This window comes from Eutrema salsugineum, unplaced genomic scaffold (genome assembly GCF_000478725.1).
Source record: "Eutrema salsugineum unplaced genomic scaffold, Eutsalg1_0 scaffold_1, whole genome shotgun sequence".
NCBI lineage: Eukaryota > Viridiplantae > Streptophyta > Magnoliopsida > Brassicales > Brassicaceae > Eutrema > Eutrema salsugineum.
In genome coordinates, this window is record NW_006256909.1 from 9,660,135 (window position 1) to 9,685,320 (window position 25,186).

Here is a 25,186-nt window from a genome sequence, read left to right on the forward strand (position 1 = left end):
GAATCAGTGTCTCAACCCTCGATTCAGTAACCTGGAATACTCCTTTGTCCATAGTTGCGTGCGGTTTAAGAAATATCATATGACTTGGAGAAAGATTATAAAAATAGTTGGGGTTACTCATTACTACCATTCTACTTTGGTTTCATATTAACCTGTAACTAATTACTTTTAGTGAAGATCTTGCTCCTAAGATCAATAGTTGTATGCTTTATCATCAGTTGTGGTTTTAGTATAACTTTGGTTACTCATTAGTCATTACTACTTTGGTTTCATATTTCGACTCTAATGGCTAATCACTGATTACTTTAGTGAAGATCTTGCTCCTATGATCAAAAGTTGTATGCTTTATCATAAGTTGTGGTTTTAGTATAACACACAACTCGAGACATGGTTCTTAGATTCAGAAAGATGGAGTCTTTGTGGTCTGAAATTGTCATATTACGAAAATTATAGCGAGAGGATCTTGACTGGTTTTGCAGAATTGGCGGAGATATTTTGACTGTTGGGTTATGAGAAAAGCTTCGACATTTCTTCTCGGAAACAGCATCGAGAGTTTTCAGGGATGGCGATTTGGGTACGAAGTGTTTATGTTCAACCATTTAAAAAGCCAAAAACTCTACGAGGGATTGTCAATAGAGTTGAAGATGGTGACGGGATGCATAAGGAAGAACAGTTTAGTGAAAGCACTGAACCTGTTCGACGAAATGCCCGTGAGAGATTATATTCTGGAACTTGATAGTTTGTTTTATCGAATGCCCAACACGAGATTTTTTTTTTGGGATCCAAGTAGATTTTCTATATGCAGCTAGAGAAGAAGTAGAGCTGAAGGAGACAGAGACGACGAGAAAACCAAATTGCTTCAACTGAGTTGTCTTTATAGAATCGTCTGATGTAAGGTAAAAATAGAAATGTATTTGAACAAGTGAACGTCAAACTGGTTCATGTGTTAACTAAGCCCTGTGAAATTGCAAGGTTGGTAATATCTTTTGTGTGTGAATGAGATTGTGATATGGGCTCTGTAGTTTCCATTATTTTCTTCTGCATTTTGTTTTGTGGAAAAGATGGCCATTGGCTTAAATACACTTTAGGATGTGAGAGTTAAGAGTTGCGTTAGACGCGCTCCAAATGCGGTTATCTGTTGACTGATTTTTTTTTTTTAGTTTTCCATTTGATTGGCCTTATTATTGATTTGCTTAACCTTCTTATTTTCAGGGGAGCTTTTGAAAGGTATTTTGCCAGTGTAGACTAGTTTATTCGTTTTTGCAGTAAGTTTAAATTCATTTATTTAGATAATATGCCGCTTGACTTCCTAATCTTAATAGCATGCCTCTTAATATTGAGTAATTAGTAGTATTTGTTGGATACTCATCTTGGTTTTATAAAAAATCTTCAATATTTGGTCGATGATAATTCTTTTGAGCAACTTTTCAACAAAATGAAAGTGGATTAGAGAGACACTTGTGTTGAAACCAGAGAGATGAGTGGCATCCACGTCATGAGTTTAAAAGTGATCCTCCCACGCATGTTTTCATTAGTGTAAAAACTTTAACTTTCCAAAGTGATTATTTTAAGCATTGGACCATTCCCAATTAACTTTAACTTTTTTATCATGGTCACCAAAGATGCAGCTTTGTGTCACACTTGTTGTACGTGGAAAAGATATTCCAAAATTAGAACAAAATGTAATTTCTGGTTTGATTAAATTTAAACGCTTTTCTACGAGTATTAAAAAGAGAGAGAGCAAAAAGGAATTTGGTGAATTCCTCGGAAGGCTTTGGGACCTAGAGAATCCATGGGTATCACTCTCATTAATTCAACTGTAAGTAAAGTTTTTGTTTGCTACTTAATCCTTCTCCATGGGGTTTTGGTTGATGAATGATGAGATATTTTTTGTCTTTGGTCTTAGCTGCTCTATATGGACGCAAACCTGGAACGTTTAGGCGACATATATCCTTACTTGAGCTTTTTTTGGTTCATAGGGATGTGCCTCAAGAGTTTTCAGTTCCTTAAAATTCTAATTTTGGTTCCTTAAGCATGCTTACAGTTTTAGGGTTGGGAGCAAATGTAGTTACTCTTCTTCTGATCTTGATACTCACAGTAATGAGAAGGAGTGGTCAATGTAACAGAAGGGTAAGTAAGAAAAGGCTACTTTTTGGTTCTGGTTTTGGTAGTTTCACAAATGATCGATTCTCTTCTGATCTTCTTTATTTAGAAAAGCTACATTGAAAAGAGTGTGTTGTATGTAATACCTGCACTTGGAGCATGTTTTTCTTGCGTGGACCTTGTGGTGCTTGTGAGGACAAAGCCTAGGAGAGATTTCATTCTTTTCTTTCTCCCTTTGTCTCGTTTCGCAATGTGGGTAAGCCCTTTTGTATACTAAGTTCTGTTTTTTGAGATAATCAGGTGAAATTCGAAGGACAAGAGTCACCTTTCCTGTTTTGGAATTGAATCTTGTATAGAAAAAGATGATTGTTTTTCTTGTATATTACTCTCTATCCGTTTTATTCTGCAGATTGCCGTCATGCTCTCATCGAAGTTTTCATGTGCTTGCTGCGTTTTCAGTAGCCGGATCCTATGTTTCTGGTGGATCCTTAGATTCCTAACGGAAGCCCTTCATCTCAACATGATTTTCAGTTTACAGGTAATTCAAATTGTTCATCCATGATTTTCTTCTGTCATAATAGCTACCATTCGAGTCACAGTTACCATATAAGTAATTAGTGAACATAAGAATTGATGGGGAAATTCACAGACCCTTGTTGATTAACAGACTTTGGAGATTTGCCTGATCATGTTGGACATTGCTTTTGGTATCTCTATCAACGTCCTTAGGATAAAGCAGGGGACTCCCAAGATCAGGTATATGTGCTATATATATGATTCTCTCCTTTTATTTATTTTCATTTTTCTTCTCCAATTTCGTTCTTCTCCTTGTAGTTCTTTGGAAGATCCACTTATTGAGGATGGTGACGATCAAAGGCACATTGTACGTAATATCCCGTTGCTTTTTCCTTCTAAGTAATTAGTTCTTGTTTACAGAATAGTTAAACTAACAGATTTATTCATTTTTGAAAAAGAAAACTATCCGCTGGTGGGATTTATTCACTTTTGGATATATCGGTTTAGTAATGAAACATGGCTCGATGAAGCAGCTCGAATTTGAAGATCTACTTCCACTTCCACCTGATATGGATCCTTCTACATGTTGTGAGAATTTATTGAGATGCTGGCAAGTTCAAGAGTGCAATAATTGCTCAAATCCATCACTATTCTGGTCAATTTCTGGTGTGTATGGATGGCCATATTTTCGTCTTGGACTCTTGAAGGTACACATTAGCTTATTAGACTCTCTGGTAATCTTTGTTCATATTGCTACTGAAAAACATAATTTTTGCAGGTGTTCAATGATTGCATCGGCTTTGCAGGCCCCTTATTGCTCAACAGACTTATCAATTATCTTGAAAAAGGTTTGGATTCTTCATAGAGATTTGGTATATATATGATTACTGATGGAATATTTGACACTGTGTATAACTGAACAGGTTCGGAAAGTTCCGTTGGCTATACCCTCGCTATCTCCTTGGGCCTCACATCTATCTTTAAGTACATAAACTGCCGATTGTGTTTGAAGTGTGACAATAACTAAAGGCACTTCTGATATATGCTTCCTTTCTTGTAGGTCCTTTCTTGATACACAATACACATTTCGTCTTTCAAAGCTTAAACTGAAGCTCCGATCTAGTATAATGAGTGTCATCTACAGGAAGGTAAAAAAAATATGTGAAAGGTGAAAAACCTGATTTTGTGAGTGGTAATTGGTTTCCTTAATTTCCTTGAAATCGGAAGTGAACTAGTTATCAAACAAGAGTTTGTATATAGCAAGGGTTTTGGAACTTGTATCTGAAATCTTCGGGTTTTTGTGCTTCTTTTCCTAGTTACTTCAGCGAGTATTCGGTTCATGATATCTAAATGAGAGGCTCCTTTTGAGGATATTACACGATAGATAGTTACTTGGTGTATCAAACATTTTTGATTCTTTGGTAAAAGATGTTTTGTTTAAGAAATTACATTGTATGCAGTGTTTGTGGGTGAACACAGCAAACCGTTCAGGATTTTCTGAAGGCGAGATTCAAACATTTATGTCTGTAGATGCTGACCGCATTGTCAATTTGTGCAACAGCTTGCATGACATGTGGAGGTAATAACATCTGTTTGTGAACAGTGGATGTGTTAATTTCCGATATTGAGTATAAATAAGATGGTCACTGTTTCAATGTCATCCGACATATTTGTCTCAGCCTGCCTCTGCAAATTGGAATAGCTTTGTATCTTTTGTATACTCAAGTCAAGTTTGCTTTTCTGTCTGGACTTGCAATTACCATCTTACTGATACCAGGTACGAGCTTACATTACATTTCCTGAAATCTGGAGTGTCCTCTGTTCTCATGTACTCTATTTTCAGTCAATAAATGGATATCTGTGCTGATTGCGTCTGCAACCGAGAAAATGATGAAGCTAAAAGATGAGAGGTATGATGTCTTGTATTTCTCTATTCGATTTCTATTCAAGGGAAATGTTTAGTTCTTTCAACGTTGGTGAGTTCTTGAGTGTAATCCGATGGGGTATTCGAGTTGTATATTCTCAAATTGTAAAAGGTTTTGTTATCTATCAGGATTAGAAAGACAGGAGAGCTTCTAACAAACATCCGCACACTTAAAATGTATGGGTGGGATAACTGGTTTGCTAATTGGTTGAAGGAAACAAGAGCCACTGAAGTGACTCACCTAGCGGTTTCATTTTCACATCCCTCCTTTTGCTATTGAAGCTGCCATCTTAATAGAAATTTTCTGTATCTCCCAAGTGTTTTGTATTAACAGTTAAGTCTTTGTTTTGGATTTTCCAGACGCGGAAGTATTTGGATGCTTGGTGTGTATTCTTTTGGGCAACGACACCAACTCTTTTCTCTCTTTGCACTTTTGGTCTCTTTGCACTGATGGGTCATCAACTTGATGCTGCGACGGTACTTTTTGAATCATTTTCAATTATGTTTCTGATTCAAGTACAAAAACATGTCTTGGATATCTGATACTTGAATTGCTTTTTTCAGGTTTTTACTTGTCTTGCTTTGTTTAATAGCTTAATATCTCCATTAAACTCGTTTCCATGGGTCATCAATGGCCTCATTGACGTAAGCTTATCTTCCAACCATGTTGGATTCAGAGTTGCATCTTTATCTACCATTTTAGTTAATAGTTTTGTGAAACCTTGTCACAGGCCTTTATATCCACCAGGCGTGTGAGCAAGTTTCTGCGTTGTTTAGAGCATAATAAAGATTCCTCTATAGATTCTGGTTTGATCTCTGAAGACTTAGCTCTATTAGTCGAAGATGCATCTTGTATTTGGTCAAATAACGTTGAAGAGGAAAATAACTTGACAATAAAACATGTAAGCCTAAGAGTGCCGAAGGGATCATTTGTTGCAATTATCGGTGAGGTATAGAAACTCGTCCCCACCTTTGTTTATATTCTTTCTATATTCGTAGAGTATCATTCTTCTATAATTTGGTGCCTCTTATAGATGTCTTTTCATGTTTGGATCTGTATTTTTTTGCTTTCCTTCATTTTCAGGTTGGTTCAGGTAAAACATCTTTGTTGAATTCACTGTTAGGCGAAATGCAGTGTGTTCATGGATCAATACTATTAAATGGGTCTGTGGCATACGTTCCACAGGTTTGTAAACTGATCAAATACTTTCTATGATTCTTTTCTTCCGTTGGTTTCAACTTTGAGAAGTCTTTACATTTACCTCACTCTACTGCAAGGTCCCATGGATTTTATCTGGAACTTTACGCGAAAATATTTTATTTGGGAAGAATTTTGACTCCAAAAGGTTAAGTAATTCGCTTCATCAATACATTTATGCTCTTCTACACGTTCCACATTTGTCGAGTTTACAGATACACACAGATATTTTCTGGTGTATTTTATTCTCGGAAATGCAAAGTCTTGATCTTCTTGTAACTATGTTAAACTAGGTATTTCGACACACTGAGTGCTTGCGCACTAGATGTTGATATTTCACTTATGGTCGGAGGTGACATGGCATTTATAGGCGATAAAGGATTAAACTTATCTGGAGGACAGAGAGCTCGGCTTGCTTTGGCCAGGTTTGATTTCTATCTTATGCTCTTTCACAATCTATAGAGTTAGTGTTGTGTTTCTGATGATTTTGTGTGCGCAATATCAACAGGGCTATTTATCAGGGTTCAGACATGTATCTGCTTGATGATGTACTGAGTGCAGTCGATTCACAAGTAGGCTGTTGGATTTTGCAAAGTGCACTTTTGGGTCCACTGTTGAACAAGAAGACTCGCATTATGTGCACTCACAACATTCAGGTTTTAGATCTCTCTTGCAATGCAAATTTATCAAGTTTCAGAGTCTTTTGTTTAGATCAAGTATTCCACATTCCATTGTCTTGTTAAGGAGTGGTTTGTTGCGTAAATGAAGCCTAATCACTCGTCGTTTGGTATCATAGATGATTGATTTGATGAAAATTATATTCTTTTTGTTTTCTCATACCGTGGAGCTGTTTCTGTTATGACAGGCGATATCTTGTGCAGATATGGTTGTTGTGATGGACAAAGGAAAAGTGAAATGGTCAGGAACTGTTACTGATATGCCCAGATCCATCTCTCCTTCATTTTCGCTATCCAATGAATTTGATATGTCATCCTCAAAACACCTGACTAAAAGAAAAGAATCTCTTTCTATCAAGAAAGATGATGTAGATGAAGTTAGTGAAGCTGCAGATATTGTCAAAGTGGAGGAAAGAAAAGAGGGCCGAGTTGAAGTAACAGTTTATAGGTAAACAATTTGCTTAACCATGTCCTTTTTTTTTATCTTGCTTATATAGAAGTAATTAACTGTTATCTGTTTTTGCAGGAACTATGCTGTGTTTTCTGGTTGGTTCATTACAATTATAATATTGGTTTCTGCGGTTTTGATGCAAGCTTCCCGTAATGGGAATGATTTATGGCTATCATATTGGGTTGATAAGACGGGAAGAGGAGTGACACAGAACTCAACGTCGTTTTACCTGGTAATACCCTGTCAGAAAACCATTAGATTTAACTCTATTTCTCTGCATTATCGAGCGAAATTACTACTAATCTTGCAGATGGTTCTCTGTATCTTTTGCATCATAAACTCAATATTAACATTGGTGAGGGCATTCTCGTTTGCATTTGGAGGACTAAAAGCAGCAGTGCGTGTTCATAGTGCCTTAATCTGTAAGCTTGTCAATGCACCTACACAGTTCTTTGATCAGACACCAAGTGGAAGAATACTTAACAGGTTAGAGACAAGAGAACTCTTTGATTATGTGTATTATTGTTCTTCATCTTGACCTCGTTTTTGGTTCCTCTGTCCAGGTTTTCCTCTGATCTATATACAATCGATGACTCTCTCCCGTTTATTCTCAACATTCTTCTAGCAAATTTCGTTGGCTTGTTAGGGATTGTTGTAGTATTGTCTTATGTTCAGGTTTGGTCACAAATTCCTATCTCCTTTCTTGCACGTCTAAGTAATATTGTTCTGTTTTGTTGGACATGAGTTGCTAATTAACATTACTATATTATATGTGTACAGGTTCTATTCCTCTTTCTGCTTCTGCCATTTTGGTATATATACAGCAAGCTTCAGGTACTTCTGCCTCGTGTGGTAGATTATACAAGTGCTTTTATATAATCTAAATATTTGGTTATCTTAGTAGAAAAAGAGGAGTTGAAAGTTTTAACTAACTGAAAATTGTTTCAGCTCTTCTACAGATCAACATCTAGGGAACTACGAAGGTTGGACAGTGTTTCACGATCACCAATCTATGCATCCTTCACGGAGACACTTGATGGATCATCAACTATCAGGGCTTTTAAGTCTGAGGTAGTTTTTGTTCTGCTTCTATAGGAGTTGTTCTTATGATTGATTCATTTCCAATCGTTTTGATTGAATGAATGTCAGGTTTTGCCTCTCCACTAATTGACAAACCTGTTTGCTAATGTTGGTTTAACTATGCATGACAGGAGCATTTCGTATCTAGATTTATAGATCACTTGACATTATACCAGCGAACTTCTTACTCAGAGATAATTGCAAGCTTGTGGCTCTCCTTGCGTCTTCAGGTACACTAAGACGTTTAATTCCCCAGGCTCAAATCTATATTGTGTAGCTTTCTTTTGGAGTTTAAGATAATGCTCATTTATGTTTAGTTTCGTGTGATTCTGCAATAAATGAGTATGGAAATCACTAAAAGCCTTTGATCACTCGAGTTAATTGGTGCAGTTGTTAGGAGCAATGATTGTCTTATTTGTCGCTGTAATGGCTGTTATCGGCTCCCGGGGAAACTTTCCAATCAGTTTTGGTACACCTGGATTGGTAAGAAATTGCATATTCCATAAATTATATGGCAATTGAAAGCATAAAAATTTTACTATTTGAATCACAGGTGGGATTGGCACTCTCATATGCAGCTCCACTGGTTTCTCTATTAGGAAGCTTCTTGACAAGTTTTACCGAAACAGAGAAGGAAATGGTTTCTGTTGAAAGGGTTCTCCAGGTAATAATGATTCTGATTGATTAATTACTTGTCATTGTGTTAATGTTACTAATACATAAACCATGCTCTCATGTGTGAATAGTACATGGATGTGCCTCAAGAAGAAGTTTCCGGTCGACAATCTCTCAACGGTAAGTGGCCGGTTCAAGGATTGGTCGAGTTTCATAATGTGACAATGAGGTACAGCTCAGCTCTGCCTCCGGCGCTAAACCACATTTCTTTTACAATCCAAGGAGGAATACAGGTACGTGTATTGCGGAACAGGAGTCTGTAAACAGACTTGAGTTTTTTTCTGGCTCATGAAAGAACAACTTTGTTTGCATTTTTTAAACAGGTGGGAGTAATAGGAAGAACTGGTGCCGGAAAATCTTCAATCTTGAATGCCCTTTTCCGGCTTACTCCTGTTTGTAGTGGACATATAATGGTGGATGGAGTTAACATAAACCATCTTCCAATTAGAGAGCTTCGTTCTCGCCTCGCTGTTGTTCCTCAGAGCCCTTTTCTGTTTCAAGGATCATTGAGGTGAGGACTTTACTCATATTGCATTCAATAATCAGGTTCTTGCTTGCAGTTTCCATTTTAAAAGCTGCGGTGTTCTCATAGGGAGAATCTTGATCCTCTTGGGTTGAGTGAGGATTGGAGAATCTGGGAGATCCTAGAGAAGTGTAAAGTGAAGGCAGAAGTAGAGAGTGCAGGAGGGTTAGATTCGAATGTAAAGGAATCTGGATGTTCCTTCTCTGTTGGCCAGAGACAGCTTCTGTGCCTTGCACGTGCTCTACTCAAGTCATCTAAGATCCTATGCCTTGATGAATGCACAGCCAACATCGATGTTCACACAGCTTCCCTACTGCACAACACAATCTCCAGTGAATGCCAAGGCGTAACCGTCATTACCATTGCTCACCGCATTTCAACGGTTCTTGATTTAGACAGCATCTTAATTCTTGATCGCGGAATCCTGGTTGAACAAGGAAAACCACAACATCTTCTCCGAGATGACGACTCAGCTTTCTCAAACTTTGTTAGAGCTTCAAAGTGAACTGTTGTTAGGATCTGATAGTTGTAACCTCTCATCTTGGCTATAAAACGCACAATGTTCATGTTTTACTTATTAGATAGACTTGTTTGAAAGACATCGATGTGTTCTGTTTTCCATCATAAAAAATTACACAAAACTTTCTTCTTACACAAATTTTATTTATTGACTGATTTTTTCTTCCAAGAAGTTAGTTCAGAAGGTATTAGTTCTTCCTTGCAACATAAAACAGCTTTAGCCATGAGTTTCCCAAGCCAACCATGATAGAGTAGTCCCCTTGATCCTAACCCTCCAAATAACCAGAATTTGCAAGATCCACCTGCCCCCACACCTATGAGCTGATTTATACATCCTAAGAGCGGCAGTGACCCATGGCTTGTGACAGGTGGCATTGCTCTCAAACCCGCTCTTGCTCCTGCAAACTCCCACTTCTCTATGTCTGGATAAACTGCACTCGCTTTGGGAAGAAGCTCGGCGAGAGCTCTTGAGGCTTCCTCTGCTGAGACATCCGATGAATAGTTTCTTGATTGCCATTCCCATGTGGATCCCATGTGTAGATCACGAGGTCCCTGAACCGCAAGCCATGCATCTGACAAGATCGAAGGTCCACCTTCCGGGTAACTTCCCCTGCCAGTAAAAAGTTCAACAAAGGAAATTTTTTTTCACCAGGACGAAATAATGCGCCAGTAAACCAATGAATAAGACATGTTGAGCTAGCCATAGTAGTGCTAGTACATCAACACTTCTTTTAGTGCTGCTTGGGGACAATTTGTATTGGATACCCTCACTAAACAAAATCTTTGGGATCTAACGAATCCAACAAGAACTGTACAGTTAACTTTATATGCTCAAGGACTGTCTAAAACCCTTAAAAGTTATTGAGCACAGAGAAGAATTACCTGGCACTCTCGTGTAACTGCAAATGAGTAATGACACCTCGGCATGTCCTTAAAGGGAGCTTTCCAGTAAGCCCAGGAAGAAAGTCTACCTTGGATCCAAGACATATTACAACAGCATCGTATTCTCCTAGAGATAACAACACGAAAGCCGTTCATACTAAATCTCTGACGGTGCAGGCAAGGACCTAAGAGCAAAAACATGGATACTCTACTCTTGCATTGTTAACGGATATCAAAATTGTGTTCAAGTATCAGATCAGAATCATCAAGAAATAGTTTATCACATCATGTTAGGGGCCAGGACATCTGCCTGTGAAATTTGATCCAGTATATAAGAATATTGTTTAAATAGCAATGAGAAACCTGAGAAAATCATTCACCTTCAAGTTCAAGCAAATCATCTATAGATTTCTTCACCAAAGTTATGGTTTTGCTTCCAAGTGATGCTCTTGCTGAGTTCTGGCATGCTAGAAAGAGTGCCTACAGAAGGGAGAAAAATTCAAGTAAATATCAAACGTTTGGTGCTAACAGATAAATTCAGAGAGTGTTTTTCTTATGTCTATCCAAACCTGGAGATAGCGCTGCGGATTAACATTCATAGCTCCCGGAAGATAGAAGGAGCAGTTCAAAGGCAAGCATAGATTGGGGACAAGGTTTTGAGCTCCATCTTTGTCAATAGTCTCTACTACACAACTGGCAAGGCAGTTTCGAGCATTCTAATGGCATAAGTAAGAAACAGTAAAACTAAAGGGTTTAGTTGAATATCAATGGGGGTATCGGAGTCCAAGAGAGCTTACATCACTCATTAAACCCAAAGTCTTGGCATTTGTTGCAGGTCTCAAGATTCCCCTGGACAAGAAGAGTCAGAAGTCTACAATTCTAATGAATCCTTACTCCATAACTTTTTTTTAAAGACAAGAAGAGAGTTAAATTACTGAGAGTGTACCTTCTTCGAACCATAAAATTTCCGAAACTCTCCTTGCAGTCTCCATTCTCCGCTGGAGATGAGTAACTGGAAGAAGAAGAAGAAGCTGCTGTCTCGGCAACATTTAAGAGCTCTAAACATTCTCTCCAACACTCAGCACCATGCCAAAGTAGCTTCCCTGAATAAAGTAAGAAAATCCATGCTTTAAAAACACTAGAACAGAATAAAGTCTTGCAGCTTCACAAAAAAATGGCAACTTTTCAAAAACCTTTAGGAGAATAAGGGTGGAGGAGCCCTCCAGAAACTCCAGAAGCACCACCTCCGATGCCAATTTCATCATATACATCAACACTTAATCTCAGATCCTTTGGACAGTCCTGCAAAAGAAACACATTTTTTCTTAGTAGTTGGACCAAGTACTCGTCTTGAATCAAAAAAATGAGGTTGAGAATCCGGAAGACTAAGTACCTTGAGAAGGTGCCACGCAACAGAGATTCCAGCAAAACCAGCACCAAGCACGGCGTACCTTGATATGCATAAGAAGAAACCCTTTAAAAATTTATCGCAATGTGAAAGAAGAGAAAGATGAGAGAAAAACAGAGGAGAACGGAACTAACCTAAGAGGAGGACGGTTGGGAAAAGAGAAAGACCCTGAAGAAGAAGATGAGACCGAACAACGGGGAAACACAGAGGTCATGTCTCCACCAAAATGCCTTAAGATTTGGTGGTACCCAACGCCCAAGTTTTTTTTTATTTTGATTATTTCATCTTAACCGGTCAACGAAGAACAGTTACCAATTACATCGAACCGGTCGTTATTTTCTGAACCGGTTCAATGTAAATACATCTAATTGCAATGGACGGTTGATGAAAGATGAATGTGGGTGTAGAATTTCGATTGACGACAAAGAGAGGAATGCCAAAAGGCTTGGAGCGGAGAAGAAAATGGCTCAGGGATCTAGATATTGTTTGTCACTTTGTTGAGTCTATGGAACTCTCTGTTTTACTCGAAAGCTGAAGGCCAAGAAAGCAAGGGACATAGGATGTGTGATTATAGAGGTGGCTAGGTCTCAAAACTTTGACATGAAATCAGATTTGTTGTTAGATTCATGTTTGGAATCAGATTCATGTTAGATTCATGTTTGGAATATTCTGTTATCAGTTTCTTTTGTTTTTAAAATTTCAACTTGGAGAAGATTATTTTTATAAACAGGTTGGTTTACTTAAATAATGGCTATTTTTCTGCTTCATAATGTGTTCTTATTCAAATATTGGCTGTGTGATCAAAAAGCTTTATCATAAAAGCTTCAACACATACAAATAGTTTCTTTCTTGTTATTCTCTCACATCGACTTGTTCGGTTCGGTGTGCTCTCTTACCGTCCTCGGTGAGCTTCAACTATTTAATTAACTAGGAGAGAATCCACGTGTATACACGGGTTTTGTTTTAATATATATTTAAATACTATATTTTAAAATTTTGTATTGAATTTTATGTTTATTATTAATTTTTTTTGCGTTTAAAATATTTATATTTTCCTTAATTTCTTTTTGATGATACATTATTTGTAATCTCTTCTACACCGGTTGTGCCAAATAGTCTAATTTTTCTTCCAAAATAATAAGGGATTAAAAATAAACTATTTTAAATTTTGTATGAAAACGTAATAATTCACTTATAAATATACGTTTAATATTAGAGAGGAATATTTTTTTGTTTTTCGATCTTCATATTCTTTTTATTCTTGTAAATCTTACTAATATAATACTTGTTAAATTTTTCAATTTACCATTTTGAATTTTTTAGTTATATATATTTTATTGATTCTATTTTTTAATTTAAATTCATGTATGACATTTTTACGTGCACATCTTTCTTTATACTAAATTTTTTTTTAATAATTGTTATCTCTTTAATCGTTTATTAAATATTTTTGTGTGTTTTTAATTTATTAGTAGAAGTTTTATATAAGAATATTTGAAACTTCGTAATTTATTCAGTCTTAATTTTTTTTTTATTTGCATTAAAATTTAGTATATTTTTAGTTTGAAAATGAAATTTAAATCATTTGAAAGAAGAAAATAGAATAGTGCATCTAAAAAATCTTGTATTATATAAAATTTATAAGTTTTTCTATATTTAAATTAAATTTGAATTGCATTCTAATGTATATATATATATATTAATCTTTATTTATATTTTTAATGTGTTTTGCTTTAAATTTAATTAATTATTTATTTTATCAATTTTTGGATGTGCCACATGTCACTCTCTCCATTGCTGATGTGTCACTCAACTAGAGAAAGTTGATTGTCTTTTATATATAAGATTAGCTAAAAAGCCTAAGAAACTTCATGAAGAAACTGCAATAATCATGGTCTAAGAACTGTTTATGGGGTTCTTTTGGATTTAAGAAAGGGAAAAATTATAAAACACGTTCAAGTTCTTTTATGCTTGTTTTAAAGTTAGTTTGAAACGATTCTAAAACATTAAAATATTCTAACCGTATGTTTTTTGTTTTTTTTAACCCGATACTCCGAAATTTTTTTGAACCTGGCCCCGCAATTTGCATGGCAAATATATGTAGAGTCGTTTGAAGAACCTGAACCTGGCCCCGGCTGCCTTTTTATCTAGTCTTATTTGCATTTCGGCTAGTTTCTTCTTATCATCTTTTTGGTATGTATGTATTCCTTTTTTTGCTCTCATGTACAGGTTTAGTATTATTACAACCCGTGTACATTCGGTCAGTTGTTTAAAATGTCCTCCCATTTGGGAAGGAAATAAAAGGAGGTAGTTAAAAAAAAAAAAAAAATGAAAAAAAAAGAATGCCAACAATGGATAAGAAAATGGCTCAGGTTTAATAAGGTTTTAAGGTTTTTTTGAAGAAATGTAAAATCACTCAACAATGAACAGAGAAGACACATGTACATTTTCTAAAATGGGTTTAATTAACAACAGTGTATATAATTATGAAACATTATAGTATAGCCCAGATTAAGGTGGGGTGTTCGATTATTCGGTTTGGTTCAGAAATTTAATATTTGGTTTATTAGAGTAGAAAGAGATCCAAATACATGTAGAACCAAAGAGGCAAAGACCATGAAAACACTAGCTAATCTCGTTTCTTCCACAATTCGCAGTCGAGAGAGATAAAAGTAAAACTTACGGAAAAGAAAACCGAAAACACTTTAAGACAATAAGGAGATCATGATGACGATGGAATCAGTTGATGTCGGAATCGTCGAAATCATCCTCGAAGCTGTTGAAGAAATTGGTGTCTACGAGAATTTTCTCGGATGACGAACGTCGTCTTTCGAACTCCTCCATGAATTCATCAAAGTATTCATCTTCTTCGTTCCACTGCATCGCCATGGAGCAGGATTCTGCAAGATCACTCTCTGCAAGAAGGTCACAGAACAACTTCGGCCTCCTCATCATCTCTCTTCTCCAATCTCTCTCCATGGCTTCCCTCAAGCAATGGAATGGAATGAACGCAATGGTTCAACTTAAATATTTTTACGTCAAATGGTTTAGTCTAGAAATTTTTTGTTAAATGGAAAGTATCTAATTTGTTACAGAATATGAAAACGTTAACAAAAAGAGAGATACCTTTCTATGTAACCGATGTGACTATAAGTTGTTAATTACAAATAGTTCTATGGTTTTAATCTTATTTTAATGGTAGTTTTTTTATTGCATTGATTTATTTTATTAAAATGGAAAATTAAGATTTTGTTTTTATTTTCAAATTCTGTGTAATCCATCTTTAAGAAATAGATTTGAAAATGTAGAATAAGTGATTTTTTTTCTTACATCAAATAAAGTTGACTAAAAAAAGTAAATTAAATACGTAAATATAAACAAAAAGTTAACGAGCATTTATACAAACCAGAACTATTGAAAAAGGAAAACGTATATGATGGGAAATGTATTTCTTCATGAAATTCAAATAATTCTTGGAACAAAACACCAATTGATAATTGAGTTTGTTGTTAGAGATGAACGTAAGTACGTAAACATTCTCTTGTTAAAGTAAAATAAAAATAAAAACATTCTGACAGTTTACTACCAAATAGAAAATACCGAATAACATCTCCAGATTCTATAGCACAAAAATTAAACCAGCTCTGCAAAATTAAGCAATTAAACAATTTACAATTTAATATTATTTTTGTAGTATAACTTTTTTTTCTTTAGTATTCTTCTCATAAGCTAACCAATTGGTATTGTTTCGACCTTTGAAACATACATTGATTGAGGTTTGAAATGATGGCGAATCGCGTCAATTCTCAACGATTCATGTTCCTTTGGTGGAATTTTTTTGAATTCTCTCACTTAGAGAACCAAATGCTGAGACGGCTCGAGGGAATTTCAAAAGGCCTTAACTTTTCCCCATGTGAGTCGATCTCGGGAAGAACAGTTTTAAACTGGCGAAGCACTGAATCTGTTCGACGAAATGCATGTGAGAGTTGTTGTACTTTGAGAGTGTAGCTATATGGTGAGCTTCTTCTATTTTTCATTCGATAAAGGGCTTTGATTTGGTTTGTATCGACCTGAAAAATGTTGGCTTTGTCGTATAAAACTCGGCTGCGCGATCGACGCACTCGGTGGAGCATAAAAGACTACTTCTTCGGCCATTTATAAAGGCTTTCTCTCTCCTATCTCTCTGTCTTTCTCTCTCTACGTTTCTGTGGTTGCTGAAACCAGAAGATGGGGGCAAGAACAACGACTAAAGAAACAGAAGAAAGTGACGCGGAGAAGAAGAAGAAGAAGATGACGAGTGCTGAAGTTTCGATCTTTTCAACTATTCTCGCTGAAATTGAACAGAATCCAACAATATTGCAGAAGCAAAAGAATCTGAGCGCTGAAGTTTCAATCTTTACAACAGTCCTCGCTGATATTGATGAAGAGAACCCAACGATTCTGCAGACGAAGAACAAGAAGTTGAAGAAGACCAGAAGAAGAGGATCAATGAAGAAGACCCCAATTGACTTCACTCGTACGGTACCACAAACCCTAACCGATTTAGATTTGGTCGACATTCTCAATCGAGAATTAAAGATTCTGAAATCTGAAATGGAGACTAAAGGTCAAACGAGTGATCGATTTGTGTCTCGTAACCCTAGTTACGGTAGAGAATGTGACTCTGTGCAAAACTGGAAAGCAGAACAACGTGAAGAAGTTAAGTTTCTTGCGGATGAGGTTTTAGAATGGATCTCTAGGGGTGACCTGAAATCCGATATGTCTACTGATAATGAAGATTCTGTGTGCAAACCAGAAGATGGTGACACTCTCGAGAATTTTGATGAGATGTTATCAACTATGCTTGGAGATGAAAACGAAGAGGTGAATAAAGCAAAAGAAGGTGGTGAAATTGATGAGTTTATTGAGAAGATGTTAGAAAAGATTGAGAGAGATGGAAGTTACTTGGAGCGGATTAAAGACGAGTATCTGTTTGGAGATTTTCTTGAGGATCTGTTAAGAACTAAACTGAGAGAGAAAGCTGAGAAGGAAGAGAAGGAGATTTCTTCATGGATCACTAATGGAGACCTTGAAGCCGAACTCGGTGTTGCAGAAGAGAAGAAGGAAGAGAAACGAGATACTAAGAAGAAGAAGAGTCCAGTGAAGGTGAATTTGGAGAGGAGTGAACAAGAACCAACTGTGACTAAACGAGATTATTTCGGGTATAAGATACGGTTGTATTTGATTAAGAAACTGAGAGAAGGAAAAGAGAATCTGATGAAGAGGAGAGTGAAAGCTGCCAGATATGGACTGGAGTTCTCGTTGCTTGTGGCGGAATATATGTTTTTGACACCTAATGAGCTTCTTGCTAGTGAAATTGAAGATTACTGGATCTGTCTAAAGCGATTTGGGGTCAATGGAGATGCTAAGGGTACAAGTGTAATCATGGGAAAGCTCGAGGAAGTCTTTGAGATAGTGATTAGGAAGAAGGAGAACAAGAAGCATCGTCATGTGGACCTTCCTGAATCTATTCGTTTTGATGATTCTATTCTTCTCTGCGTAGATGCAATTCAAATCTTGGGAAAGATTGTTTGGGCTCTGAGAAGAAACCAATGTGAAAGACTCGAGCTTTGTGATCTGGATTCTCTGTTTGAAGATTGCCAAAAGGTTTTGATGAAGATAGAGTTGAAGCTAGCAGAGATGAAGCAGCGGATACACAGATCGGTTTCTGTGGATGATGAATCGCTTTCGAAGTCAGTGAGGTTTGATAGTTTGCTCAGAAGAGAGCTTATGCTGAGGCTCAATGCTGATAGTAGATTTGGGAGACAGATGTTTGGATCTTACTTAGTTGAGACATGGACGTCTCTGTTTCAAGCGGAGGCATTGCATGCGACGGAGTAAAAAAGGATGATTCGAAGCATGAGTCAGGATTTTTAGTGTTTTTGGACCAGAGATTTTTTCCTAGAATTGGATTGGTGGACTTTGTGGGTATATATGTTTGTATATTTTTTTTTCTTCTTTTTAATAGAAAAATCATACAATGTAGAATACTAGGCAAACCAAATCATAAACATTACTAGATTTACTAAATATTATTTTAACTAATATATTAGAACATATAGGTCATATGATTTACTTTAATGAAAAATAATTTGTTAAAAACTATATATAAATGGAAAATAAAGAGACGGTCAAATTAGGTTTTTGAATCCTAGGTGAGTTTGGAAACCTAGATAAAACGCTATAAGACTGGATATATGAAGAAATAATCTACCAAAAAAACAAACAAACAACAATAAACTTCTTTGACAAGTAAAGCACTTGATAGGATTTGTCTCATCAATATAACAATGGCGGACGTTTGCTCGACAAGATGGCATGTAAACTACGAATTTGAAAAGTACAGCGTCGATTCCACATCTTCAGGATCGTTTTCAATAGAAATACGAGAAACTGAGCGGACTTCAATCAGGAGTCGAAGCGGTCATGAAACCCTAATCCGACAAAGAAAACTAGAACCAATAGAAATCGTGTCTGAGACTCCATCTTTGTTACTTGGCGAAGAAGAAACATGTAGTCAATATGTGGCTAGCGTGTTGTCCAAGACAAGGATTGCGAGCTGGGTTCAGGAACGCATCGCTCCTAAAATCTCCAGAATTGCCATTAAAATAGGACAAGAAGAAGAAGAAGGAAGTTTCTTGGTTAAAGCTGACGTTAAAGTTGTCAAAGAAACGTCGTTTTCGTTTAATAACTTTATAAAATTCGACGATGATTATGACTCTGAAGGTCGTCTGATCAGGCCAATAGAACAAAACTGCATAATCTGTCTAGAGGAGATCGTGTTGAATGGTCAGAAGAGTATTATGAGTTTGTGGTGTTCTCATAGTTTTCATAGAGATTGTATTCTCTCGTGGCTACGCCTCAAGCATTCATGTCCCACTTGTCGCGACGATATTTTGAAGCGTCTTGAGATGAACGGAGCGACTTTTACTCTAGAGGATTATAGAAATTTCATTTCTTCTTTCTCTTAAGTTTTTATATCATTTTCGCTGGTATTGATATTGATGAAGATTCGAAGAATCATTCTGGAGTTTTAGTGTGGACTGAAATCAAACAATGTAGCTTCTTATACACATTTCTTACGAAATTCTAATGCTTAGATAAATATATTATTAGCTCATGAGTAGTGAAAATAATCATACATAATTCGTATTGAGTTGTCCAACAACAGTCTCAAAGTCTCAGAACCTAAGAACAAAAACAACAACAGACAAGGAATCGTACAGAGCGAAAAGGAAGAGAACCTGTAAGGACTTATATATAAAGAGCAGAAACTGCAGACATGTCTGCTTTGAAGACTACTAGAAGCTGAGTACTATTTCATATGAGAGAAGGCGTGTTTTGTGTTCTTAAAAGAGGGAGAGACATTCATCAAGTTACTGAATTTTCGCGTATTGTTATATCACACGTAATCCGTGGCTGTGATAACACTTGTGCAGCTTCTGAGTTCATAGGCGACTCAAGTTTCTGCGAATGAATAGAATAGAGCAAAAGAGTGTCAATAAACTTCATCAACAAGTAGAAAACATGTAATTCTACAGACAGCCAATCAAGATCTAGGCTAGTTTTCTTATTACTCGATGCTCACTTCACAGTGCCATTTGGTGAAAGAAATGCTCTCATATGGTAGTCTATTTTTCGGTTTTTAAGTGATCATCTACTTGGAGCTAAGAATCATATGCAGACAAATGAAGCTCACTGAAATAGAGAGATTATGCATCCAACAATGCTTCAAGGTGGAAAGGCAGAGAGAATATAAAGAAGTTGAGGGTTACCTGAGTTTATTTACTCGATCCTGTCATCACATCAAACAAGCCACAACAACTTAACCATGAGGTTCTTTGCGCAACTCCATGTGTTGGTAGCACAGGAGCCTGAAAGGAAAATGAGTTTTAGTCTTACTTTTTTGGTAACATAAGCAACAAAAAAAGATATAAAACCGATTAGGTTAACAGTAAAGACCTCTTCCTCATGAGAAATGACAACTTCAGATTCTGGAAGAGGCAATGTTTTCCCTTCGTTTTCCTTTTTATCAGAGCCGGTTTCACTTGAAGACGCCTGCTTAAGCTCATCAGATGCAAGAGAAACTTCACCAGTAATCTCATTTGGTTTAGGCAAAGGAGTCTCATTTGAGATTTCTGTATCAACATGTGATACTTCAATCAGTTCTCCAGGACTGGGATCGCTAGGAGCCGTTGAATCCATCAAACCAGTAGTCTCTACAATCACATTAGCAGTAGACCCCATAAACGGAGCATCTCCAGCGATTGGAACAGGTTGATTTGGCACAGTAATAACTTCAGAAACAGAATCATCATTCTCCTTGTCGTCCTCTTTCTTCTTGACCTCCCGGGATTCATCATCCGAGCTGCTGCTGCTGCTACTGCCACTGCTGCTGCTGCTGCTAGAGCTCTTGTCATGATCATGGCTTGAATCAGTTATCTCTATGCGTTCATCAGTGTCCAATTCAGGTTCCTTTCCGATTCTATTTGCATCTTCCTCGTTGGATCCTGCTTTCTTGTAGTTTTCCTGGGAACTAACACCATCATCATTCTCCCTTTCGTCTTGGCTCCTCGATTCTAGCACATCAGTTTAACAAATCCAAATCAGTTTCAGAACAGACGAACTAATATGATACCACAACAAAGAGTGACTCTTTGACTGTTCAAGTCAAATCTACAATCCAAAGATCAAACCTTAAAAGACCAAATTGGAACAGCTATTATAATCAAATCAAAGCATCAGAGATCAACAGAAATTCAGCCAAAGATATAAAATTTCAACCATAATCATGAATCTGACAGACAAAACTATCCCCAACTGAATCCTAGATTCAAGGCAGACGAATCACCACCAACTTGCTAAAATTAGTCGGCAAAAACCCAAAGATTTACAGATTAGAATCCCTAAAAACCCAAAGCGAAACACACTTGAGGGACAAAAAAAAAGAAAGTAAAAAAGGATACCCATTTGTTTGGATCAATGAGCACAGCAATCAAAAATCCAAACTTGAAGAATCTATATAATTGAATAAATCCGAATCCAACAAACAAGAAAGGTCGCCTGAACGTGTGTGTAATTTGAATAACTGAGATTTAGACAGACAAACAACAAAAAGAGCAAAAGACAAGGTAGGTAGTGGGATTATGGGCTGTTAAAAAAAAAAAATCAAAATCTCACCTTGGTTGTTGGATTTGAGATTGATTTGAGTAGAAGATGCTTGTTCCTGCTTTTTCTTAGCAGCTTTTCGTTTCTTAGCACCTGGAGGCATGATTAAGTTTTTTTTTTCTTCTCTTGTGGGGATCTGTACAGCTATGGCGGATCGTGGGTTGTCTCTTCCCTTTCTCTCTGTAAATTAAAAGGAAAAAAAAGTGGCGTCTTTGTTTTTTTATTTTTGTCCTGAGCCGTAAAGTTTCAAAAATCAAATGGTCTAAGTGGGAAAGTTGTGTGTGATTTTTATACATGTGAAGAGGTTTCTCGTTTTTTTGACATTTACTGCAAAATCACCCACTAACTTAATTTTTGTATTTGGTTTCCGCGTTTGTTTCATTTGTTTTCCGTGTTTGTTTCGTTTTACTAATTTAAGTCATTTCAATTGATACAGACGAGGAAAACAAAATGGATAGAGATTTTTCTTTTTAATTAAGAAAAACCAAAATAATTTTTAGTTTATTTTTCTTTTTAGTTAAGAAAAACCAAAATAATTTCTAGTTTTACTATTTAAAAAACTTAACCAAAAGCCAAAAACAATTTTAATTGGGTGATATAAAATCGATAACTAAAATAATAATCTTTGACATTTTACACTCAAATAAAAGAAAGCCTAAATGCCTAATAGAACCCTTTTGAAAATAAAAGAAGAGTAAAAGTACATGTTTGATTGATACTAAAATATCGTCTATATAAGAAAATATCTTCTTGAAGTTAAAACAATGTTGATGTACTAACTCCATAATATGTTTTAAAAATGTGTAAATATACACCAAATAGTCGTCAATTAACTAGTGTCAATCGTTGGATTGAAGCCACAAAATTATATTACAATTTTGGGTGATGTTTTACATTGATTTCATTGCACCAATTGAGGCAGTTGCATTACTGAATGCTGCAGAAACATTAGTTTTGTTGCATATGTTTCACAGATAGAGCCATAGAGGCATGAGCCCAAATGTATTAGTCTTAAGAACATGGTAAATATCTCACTAAAGTTGTAGTTGGTAATCTTGGATTGTAGGAATTTAGATATCAAAAGAACCAACGAGAAAAGAGTAAAATAAATAGAAATAGGTTGTCTTTTTCAGAATTATTAATATTATATTGTGGCCACAGTTAGGACAAATAATATGGGGAGTGTGGACAATAGACAAGTGGTTGTGAGGTGGCCATGTCAGATATTTTCGTTAACACCTAAGTATAATTTAGTTGTTTATGCGAGTTAAATAATTAGTTAATCAATTATAATTGTCACGTAATGGTCTTTGACTATTTTGGTAAGGCCTCGTTTGGTATGTTTGTTATTTTGCAGCTTCCAACTATCCCAATCGCCGACGCTTATTTTAACCGGATTGGACCCGCTTGGTTCGGTTCAATCTCAGATGTAATTCAATGTAAGCATTTCTCGCCACCTTTTATCCGACCCGACCCGACCCGGTTCGATGTGTGTGCTCTGTGATTTCTCCGAGGATCAGAGAGAGAACAGTGACATCGTGTCGAAGAAGAAGAACATATATTACTACAATCTCTAAAATCAGATCTGCTCTGTTTTGTCAGTCTCTAAGCTGGTCAGATCGAAGTGAAACTTCCCAATTCCCCTCAGATTCCTAAAGCTCGTCTCTTTCGTTTTCTCTGAGATAATTTGGGTAAATCAAGAGGACAAGTGACGCAATGGATGCCTTTAGAAGACAAGCGAGTAAGCTCAGGGATCAAGTGGCTAAGCAGCAACTGGTAATGGCATTAACTTCTTAGAGACATTCTCTTAACTTCTTCATTTTCACGGATTTACCGAATTTGGGTCTTAACTTTCGAGTATAATGTTATCGGAATCTGCTCATTTGTAGAAAAAATCTGGAAAAAAAACAAAATGATGGGGTTTTTTTTTTAATCTGCTTAGGTGTTTGATCTTGCAATACAAATTTCATGTTCTCGATGATTCAAGCAATTTTGATTTGTATATTAGTATTATAGAGTTGTTTGCTTACACAATGTTAGTGATGATTTGTGTTGGTTTGTGGTAATTGGGAATGTAGGCTGTGATCAAGCAATTCAGTGGAACTGGATACGAAAGCTCAGATGTAATGGTGATTGATGAGCTTGAAATGCAAAGGCATCATCAGCTCGATAAACTTTACCGGTCTACTCGTTCCGCAAAGGTTAGACTAAGAAACTGACATTGTCTTACTTCAGAAATTGACTTGTTAGCAAATGACATTGCATTGAGCCTGATCTCGATTTGTGTATGAGTTGATTGTTGGTGGAGAAGGTTTTCAATATAATTCAAACAATGTGTTATCGTCGCTTTCAGGAGTTCCAGAGAGAGATAGTTAAAGCAGCTGAGGCATTTACTTCCATTGGGCTCAGACACATCGAAGCAGGTACTTAGGAGTGTGTTCGTTTTGTTTTGATTATCTCTGATTATGATACATTTTTGGGTCTTGTTTTAATATATTCTTTAACTCATGTCAGGAACCAAGTTGGCTGAAGACTGCTGCAGATATGGAAACGAAAATAGTCAGAACATCGATGAGAATATTCTAGCTAAGGCTGCAGCTATATACGGTGATGCTCGGAAACATGTAGAGAAAGAACAAGAAGACTTTAACAAGCTTTTGTCTTCTCAGGTTTGGCTTGAAAATTCTCTGTTTTTAATCTTAGTATATTGCTTAAATCCAAAACTAGAAGATAACAAAAGGAAACTTTTTTGTCGAATGCTTTAAGGTATTGGATCCTCTTAGAGCCATGGTTGCCGGTTCTCCTCTTGAAGATGCTCGTCATCTTGCTCAACGTTACAGCCGCATGAGACAAGAAGCGGAGACACATGTAATGTTTTTAAAAATCTCAGTTCTTTGATGTTGTTGGCTATATTGTAATGTGAGTTAAAACTCAAAAGTAAAAAAACAGGCAACGGAAGTCTCTAGAAGGCAAGCGCGTGTAAGAGAAGCTCCGATTCCAGAAAACGTGGCAAAGCTTCAACTAGCGGAAGCGAAGATGCAAGAGCTAAAAGCAAACATGGCGGTTCTCGGTAAAGAAGCAACTGCTGCATTGGCTGCTGTTGAATCACAACAACATAGACTTACTTTCCAGAGGCTTGTTGCTATGGTATGTTTACACACATACACTTCAGTTTTCGTGTTATATACTGATTATTGTTTTAACCATATCGCATTTTCTACTTAAGGTCGAAGGAGAGAAGAATTATCACTTAAGAATAGCAGCTGTCCTCAGTGACATTGAAGCCGAGGTTAGTAACGGAAGAATTGTTTTCATATCTGAATCTCCTAAAAAAAAGAAAACTCAAACTTTTTGGCCTTACCACTTTTCTTAGATGGTAACCGAGAAACAACACAAAGAATCTGCTCCTCCTGCGATTCCAACAGAGAATGGCTCAGAGAAAACATCATACTTTCTAGCTGAAGTAAGTTTTATCTTGCGAAATATCATCATTGCATATCTCAGAGAAAGAAAAAGACTCTTCATTGCAACATATTTGTTTTCTTGGCAGGTGATTCATCCATTTTCCGCTGCTTCTGAGAAAGAACTAGACTTGGACAAAGGAGATTACGTCGTTGTGCGAAAGGTTCATATATTTTACCAAGATCAAAGAACTAATCTGTGGTTAGAGAATCAAACTTAAGTCTGTGTGCTATTTTCTTTGAATATTCTCAGGTGAGCCAAACCGGTTGGGCTGAAGGAGAATGCAAAGGCAGAGCTGGTTGGTTTCCTATGGCTTACATTGAAAAGCGACAGAGACTTCCCACTAGCAACTTTGCTGCTGAAGTGTACTGAGTTTCTTCAAAGACATCATTTTTTTTTTCATTCGTCTCAAATTACTGTGTTATGTTATGCCATTTCCCCAAGATTACTACTCTTGTTAATATTTGTTGATCCAAAATAGCGTTTACCTCCAAAAGATCTTTATTGACTGCTTATTAAAGAGTGTTCTTATTGCAGATTAAAAAAAAAAAATGAAGCTCA

General features: G+C 36.5%; 6 protein-coding genes across 9 annotated transcripts; 4 read left to right on the plus strand and 2 right to left on the minus strand.

Annotated features, from left to right (window-relative positions):
• The first annotated feature begins 188 nt into the window (after positions 1-188).
• On the plus strand, positions 189-9,730 carry LOC18030984 (ABC transporter C family member 13). 4 transcript variants are annotated; one of them, XM_024148633.1, is made up of 35 exons: positions 189-896; positions 1,213-1,265; positions 1,734-1,819; positions 1,907-1,947; positions 2,043-2,130; positions 2,213-2,359; positions 2,513-2,641; positions 2,771-2,859; positions 2,938-2,986; positions 3,078-3,326; positions 3,398-3,467; positions 3,543-3,603; positions 3,680-3,767; positions 4,080-4,198; positions 4,299-4,396; positions 4,463-4,529; positions 4,673-4,790; positions 4,904-5,020; positions 5,108-5,188; positions 5,275-5,493; positions 5,628-5,729; positions 5,822-5,889; positions 6,035-6,166; positions 6,250-6,397; positions 6,607-6,866; positions 6,945-7,355; positions 7,433-7,544; positions 7,650-7,703; positions 7,818-7,940; positions 8,081-8,179; positions 8,340-8,432; positions 8,503-8,613; positions 8,696-8,857; positions 8,948-9,135; positions 9,217-9,730. In XM_024148633.1, the coding sequence occupies exons 3-35, from the start codon at positions 1,793-1,795 to the stop codon at positions 9,650-9,652; spliced, it is 4,356 nt and encodes a 1,451-aa protein (XP_024004401.1). In that variant the 5' UTR covers positions 189-896; positions 1,213-1,265; positions 1,734-1,792; the 3' UTR covers positions 9,653-9,730. The 4 variants fall into 4 exon arrangements, with proteins under 4 accessions (XP_024004401.1, XP_024004400.1, XP_024004402.1 ...); XM_024148634.1 differs by having other exon boundaries at positions 190-896; positions 1,213-1,819; positions 6,945-7,101; positions 7,180-7,355; positions 9,217-9,652; XM_024148632.1 differs by having other exon boundaries at positions 1,213-1,819.
• LOC18030986 (putative thiamine biosynthesis oxidoreductase ThiO) lies at positions 9,710-12,192 on the minus strand. Its single transcript, XM_006414086.2, has 9 exons — positions 12,091-12,192; positions 11,942-11,999; positions 11,742-11,850; positions 11,495-11,651; positions 11,346-11,397; positions 11,118-11,264; positions 10,929-11,028; positions 10,549-10,675; positions 9,710-10,276 (listed from the first exon to the last, which is right to left on the minus strand). The coding sequence occupies exons 1-9, from the start codon at positions 12,168-12,170 to the stop codon at positions 9,808-9,810; spliced, it is 1,299 nt and encodes a 432-aa protein (XP_006414149.1). The 5' UTR covers positions 12,171-12,192; the 3' UTR covers positions 9,710-9,807.
• A 4,054-nt stretch (positions 12,193-16,246) lies between these two features.
• LOC18030987 lies at positions 16,247-17,836 on the plus strand. The gene has a single exon (XM_006414089.2). The coding sequence runs from the start codon at positions 16,247-16,249 to the stop codon at positions 17,834-17,836; it is 1,590 nt and encodes a 529-aa protein (XP_006414152.2).
• A 449-nt stretch (positions 17,837-18,285) lies between these two features.
• Positions 18,286-18,966, plus strand: LOC18030988 (NEP1-interacting protein-like 1). Its single transcript, XM_006414090.1, has one exon. The coding sequence runs from the start codon at positions 18,286-18,288 to the stop codon at positions 18,964-18,966; it is 681 nt and encodes a 226-aa protein (XP_006414153.1).
• Positions 18,967-19,088: 122 nt separating this feature from the next.
• Positions 19,089-21,416, minus strand: LOC18030989 (suppressor protein SRP40). The gene is made up of 4 exons (XM_006414092.2): positions 21,176-21,416; positions 19,958-20,574; positions 19,771-19,869; positions 19,089-19,462 (listed from the first exon to the last, which is right to left on the minus strand). The coding sequence occupies exons 1-3, from the start codon at positions 21,264-21,266 to the stop codon at positions 19,777-19,779; spliced, it is 801 nt and encodes a 266-aa protein (XP_006414155.1). The 5' UTR covers positions 21,267-21,416; the 3' UTR covers positions 19,089-19,462; positions 19,771-19,776.
• A 1,253-nt stretch (positions 21,417-22,669) lies between these two features.
• LOC18030990 (SH3 domain-containing protein 3) lies at positions 22,670-25,131 on the plus strand. Its single transcript, XM_006414093.2, has 10 exons — positions 22,670-22,939; positions 23,242-23,364; positions 23,517-23,586; positions 23,678-23,832; positions 23,930-24,031; positions 24,113-24,310; positions 24,390-24,452; positions 24,537-24,626; positions 24,714-24,788; positions 24,878-25,131. Exons 1-10 carry the CDS (start codon positions 22,880-22,882, stop codon positions 24,995-24,997), a joined length of 1,056 nt encoding a protein of 351 aa, XP_006414156.1. The 5' UTR covers positions 22,670-22,879; the 3' UTR covers positions 24,998-25,131.
• Positions 25,132-25,186: the final 55 nt, after the last annotated feature.